The sequence below is a fragment of the Pseudomyrmex gracilis genome, unplaced genomic scaffold (assembly GCF_002006095.1).
Source record: "Pseudomyrmex gracilis isolate BER0280 unplaced genomic scaffold, ASM200609v1 scaffold_813, whole genome shotgun sequence".
NCBI classification, from domain to species: Eukaryota; Metazoa; Arthropoda; class Insecta; order Hymenoptera; family Formicidae; genus Pseudomyrmex; species Pseudomyrmex gracilis.
In genome coordinates, this window is record NW_018021397.1 from 21,988 (window position 1) to 27,275 (window position 5,288).

The window sequence follows — 5,288 nt, forward strand, 5'->3', positions numbered from 1 at the left end:
TATTCCTTAAATAGTACAAATTTTTTTGTAAACATTTTCTTACACATTTTAGATACTATTAAACGTAACAAATATTTAGATGTTATATTTCTCGTGATTTATTTTACAATTAGTATAAAATATTTTTATAATCTATTTTAAATTTAACATACATTATAAAGTTTTTGAAAAAACTGGATTTCCTGGAGTAATCGGCGTTCTTGACGGAAGTCACATAGCTATTTTTCCACCACACAGTGAAAGAGAACATTTATTTATTAACAGAAAACTGTATCATTCCATAAATATGATGATTGTATGTATTAATAAAAATACCTTAGTTCCTAATAGAGATATTTANTATAAACAATGCAAATATTGTTTTATAATAATATTAAATACAATGAGTAATTATNTAGAAATATTATTTATGTTTATAATAGTAATATAATTATTTATGTTTATANTATTTGTTTTGTTAGATTTCTTCATATAATAGTAAAATATTGGCAGTAAACGCAATGCATGGAGGAAGAACACATGATTCAAGAGTTTTTCAATCTTCGAGTATTTTTTATTATTTACAAAGACAACAAGAAGCAGGTGAAAAAAGTTCTTGGCTTATANGTAAGATATTATTCATTGTTTAATATTCATGCATGTCACACTCTTTAATATTGATTATGATAAAGTAAAAGTAAAATTCTATTTTTTAAATTTTGTTGATATATGTATCATATATGTATATATGTTGTTTTAATATACTTTTTTAGGAGATGCTGCATATCCACTCATGCCATTTCTTTTGAAACCGTTTAAGAATCCGCCAGCAGGATCACCGGAAGCAAACTATAATGAACACATAATTAAAGCACGTTCTGCAGTAGAAAGATGTATTGGAATTTTAAAAGGACGATGGCGTTGTTTAAGAAAAGAAAGAGCATTGCATTATAAGCCAGAATTTGCAGGTATTAGATATAATTTAGATTATAAGAAAAAAATACAGTATTACAATATATTTATATGTTAAATATATAATATATTAAATGTTTATATTATAAATTGTTTTTTGTTTACTTTTTTCAGCATATATTATAAATGCGTGTTGTATTTTGCACAATATTGCTATAAAGTGGAAAATTCTTCCAGATGAAATATATTTGGAAGAAGTGGATTATGAGTTACCATTACTATATGATAATATAAATAATACTGCAGAACAAATAAGAAGAGACATTGTTCGGTGGTATTTTGCAGAATAATTTTATTGTTCGATGTACATATGTATATACATAGTTTTATGAACAATAAAGTTTAAATATTTTCTTAATATGTTAATTTATTAATTGCACCGCTTTATATTTTTTAATATAAATATAAAAAAATAAACTGAATATCTTATTCTTTGGAAATTTTTTAAAGAAATACTCTAACTTTTAGAAAAATACTGGCACAAATACATTTATATAGTACATTTACTTTACTTATGACAAGTAAAAAAGTAACTCTTGACAATTATAGTCATCTAACATAGTTATCTAACATTATCTTAATTGAAATAAAATTCATATTTATGATATGATTGCAGCAATATATCACATATTTAGTATGCAATAAGTTCGTTTGTAACTAATCTCATTATTTGTAAAACAGACTTGGTGTCCAAAAGAAAAAATAAACTTAATTAATATGTAAGATATTTTGTCTGCTTATGCCTTCAATGTTTTTTACGAATTATAAAGTTACAATAAGACTTGCTTACTGAAAGACAAAGACCTCGTATTATAGATGTGGCGGTCAGAAAAACCACCACCAGAAAAATAAAGTTACGTACGGCAGGACGCGCAGTTCGCGCGCCGCCGCTACGTGGCGCATGACCGCGAGTGTCGCGCGGAAGTATCTATTGCCGCGGCGTCTACATATATGGACCCGCTCGGCGCATATCTATCGCCGTACAGTGAGCGGGATCGAAGCAGAAGACCAGCGGCATTAATCCCGAAGCACCCAGCTACGCTTCAGCGGTCCGGATCATTAGACCAACGCCTCCACGATCCCCAGGGGTACACCTCGGAGCGGTCTTCATCTCGGAACCATTTGGAGTAGCAGAACCAGAGGCGACCAATCAGAAAGCGGAATCCACTGGACCAATAGAAGAGTCGTTCCGGCCGTGGATACTCCGACCTCACAACATACCTTCGCCTCGGCGAACGCGGCCTCCTAGAGCCCTGCTGGTACAGTGGGACATCAGGGTCCGGAGATACACGTCACCTAGAGACAGCCTGGTTCTTCCACCGCTCATCTCACCAATACCTTCTCCTCCACGCCAAAGGATTCACAAATCGACGCAGACACTTCCCACCTTGCGTACATAGAGGGGTGCAGAGAGAACGACTGGTATATAAAGATCAGTCCACGCAGTCGAGCGACAGTGAATGGGAACGATTGCCACGGAAAGCTATCTCCACAGCAGTACAGACCGAGATCACCGGCGAGATCATCCCGCAGAGCAAACCGGAGAAGAAGCGGCAGCATAGAGCGAGAAGCCGTTCCAGACATCGATCGCCCAGTACCAGGAGAGCTCACTCTCGCAGCAGACGAGATCGATCACGGCATCGCAAAACTCGACGGAGAAATTCGGCACATCCAATTATACAAACCGGCTCTTGTCAGAGCCAAGTATACCTTGTAAATAGTCTGTAAATACCTCGGAATAAAAACCTAATTTTTGGAACATTAAACTTCATCAAAAGAACCACACCTCGGCCGCCATCCTTTTGCTGCTATCACCACTGCTGCTATCCACCATTGCTGCTGACCTAAACACTCAACCCCATTAAAATAGACTTATAAAAACCTCAAGTTTTAAATTACGTAATACTTAAATAATATACAGTCTTCAACAAAATAAACTGAATAAGAATAATAATATACGTATTCATCACAGCATAGATAATGCATCTTTAATATTTTAAAACTTTTCTTGTAAGTATTGTCCAATTAATTCTTCTCTCAAATATGATATTTGATTATTCATATTTTGCAGCTGTTGCAGTATTTCTTTATTAATAGTTAATTCTTTATTAATTTCAATTTTTCTTGTTTTAATTCCAACATTTTTTGTTTAATGTTTTCAAATGTAGAAGATTTTTTTTCTAGCAAATCAATTGCAGTTGCCATGAGTCGTGGCTTTTTTACATCTAGATAATATATAAAAATTTACTTAAAAATATTACTATTAAAAATATTAGTTATTAAATAAACTATTATTAAATAAAAAATATTACTATTATAAAATTATATACTATAATTTTCATACCTTCTGAATATTTTGCTTATTTATGAGGTGCTTCGAAAAAGCTCTTGTTTCATGATGTTCCTATCAATTACCAAAAATAAAACAAATACCAAATAGTGATCACAATAATATATCACAAATCTGTTATGATTATAAAACAATATGTATGTGTATCTATAATACTGTTTTATATATACCGATATATTGTTTTTATTTTCAATTTGTATATCTTGTATATTCTTTTTATGAATCAAAATATCTCTCTCTTCCTATATTTGATTGGATATTTTTAGCTACAACTAGTTGTCTTTTTTGTTTTGTACAAGACTGTGGTGAATCTATTGAATCCTATTAAGTAAAAGGAAAAATATATTAAATATATATTAATTTCTATTTCTAAAATAAACAACATTTTACACACACAGTAATTGTAATAATTTTTTATATACATACCCAAATTTTCTTATTATTTTCAAGTTGTGCATGTTTCTTCTGTAGAGTACAAGATTGCATTTGATATAAATCCATTTCTGATATTTCATTTAAAGACATTTCTTGTGTTTCTTCTAATTCTATGTTATATGACAATACAGAAAGTTCATTATAACTAGAACTTGACATTATATCTTCAATTCCACCTTCTGGTATTCCTGTTAATCCACTAGCATCTGGTGTCAAAAAATCTATTAAAGCTTTTTCTATACCAGTTAACTGTAGATGTTTCGATGAACCACCACCAGTGCTCATCATATAAGTCTTATGTTTAGCAACTTTTTTTAAAGTATTAGATTTCCAATCTCTCCATGTCTAAAAAACAAAGCGTAATAAATTTAGTGTGAGCAATAACTAAAAAAATTTGATATAGTAAAATAAGAACCAATAAACTTGCTTTGACATTTTGTAGTATAAAAAACTATATAAATTATTAGTATACCATAAAGATTACCTTAGACCATTCTTTAGCAGATTTATATGGTCCACACGCCGCGGTATTTAATATCGTAGACAATTTCTCCCAAAGTTCATCCTATATACATTTAAATTTAGATAAGATAAAAATGAAAAACAAAACTTACACAAAAACAATATTTATAAAGGAACATTTATATATAAATATCTAATTAATATAAGAAATATAATTACCATTTATAATATACTTACAATTTTTCGTTTATTTTCGCTATTATATCGTAAACGTCCCCGACCAAACTCGGGATGATCTTGCATAAAACAGATAATAATTTCTTTTTGCTTTTCAGTAACCATTTATACAAGATTATTTGCATTTTGTATATAAAGGATCCCGGATACCCTCCCAAATTAATTTAAAATATTGCGAAAAAAACTCCTCAGCAAAAAGTCGAACCTGGAATCTCCGGCTTTCCGGGCCGTCGCTTTCCCTGTTAGGCCACCGAAGCACTTGGATCTAGCATCCTATATGATTTAAAAGAATTGAAATTACAATTCAAAAACTCACATGAAAATGTGAATTTGTTTATATTTGTACACATATGTATATATATATATATATATATATATATGTATATATATATATACAGACATATTTTTCGCATATTTAGCGAACGGCGCTTCAAGACCAATTATATTCATTGGTTAGTTTAAAAAATTATGATAATATTTGTAACAAATCCGGCTTTAATTAATTTAACTTTTATGGACCTCGTCTAACTAACAAACTATTAGTAAACCACACTCATTAAACAACTCGTTTATTTCTCGTTAAATCGCGTGGTTCCGTTCTTGGTAATTGAGACTTGCGTCTTAGACCTAAAAAGGAACCGACGAGTGAGAATACGTTAGACAGAGAAAAATTGGGTAACTCCGTTGGCCTGTCTGTGTTGCCGAACTGTCTCGCTCGACCCGCGCATTCCTGACTTCCTTCTTTGTGTCAGTGTGCCGAGACAGACTTCACGTTTGCTTGAATGTGTCAGTGCGTCTGTTGCGTACTACCACTAATTCCCGACCGTAATCACAGGCTCAGGATGTAACAGAT

General features: G+C 31.5%; 2 protein-coding genes across 3 annotated transcripts; one reads left to right on the plus strand and one right to left on the minus strand.

Annotated features, from left to right (window-relative positions):
* Nucleotides 1-163: 163 nt before the first annotated feature.
* Nucleotides 164-1,256, plus strand: LOC109861526 (putative nuclease HARBI1). Of its 2 annotated transcripts, none has more exons than XM_020441211.1 (4): nucleotides 164-295; nucleotides 462-606; nucleotides 753-947; nucleotides 1,066-1,256. In XM_020441211.1, the coding sequence occupies exons 1-4, from the start codon at nucleotides 287-289 to the stop codon at nucleotides 1,239-1,241; spliced, it is 525 nt and encodes a 174-aa protein (XP_020296800.1). In that variant the 5' UTR covers nucleotides 164-286; the 3' UTR covers nucleotides 1,242-1,256. The 2 variants fall into 2 exon arrangements, with proteins under 2 accessions (XP_020296800.1, XP_020296801.1); XM_020441212.1 differs by having other exon boundaries at nucleotides 1,129-1,256.
* A 1,914-nt stretch (nucleotides 1,257-3,170) lies between these two features.
* LOC109861525 lies at nucleotides 3,171-4,540 on the minus strand. Its single transcript, XM_020441210.1, has 5 exons — nucleotides 4,436-4,540; nucleotides 4,221-4,301; nucleotides 3,728-4,081; nucleotides 3,296-3,355; nucleotides 3,171-3,176 (listed from the first exon to the last, which is right to left on the minus strand). Exons 1-5 carry the CDS (start codon nucleotides 4,538-4,540, stop codon nucleotides 3,171-3,173), a joined length of 606 nt encoding a protein of 201 aa, XP_020296799.1.
* Between the last annotated feature and the right edge of the window lie 748 nt (nucleotides 4,541-5,288).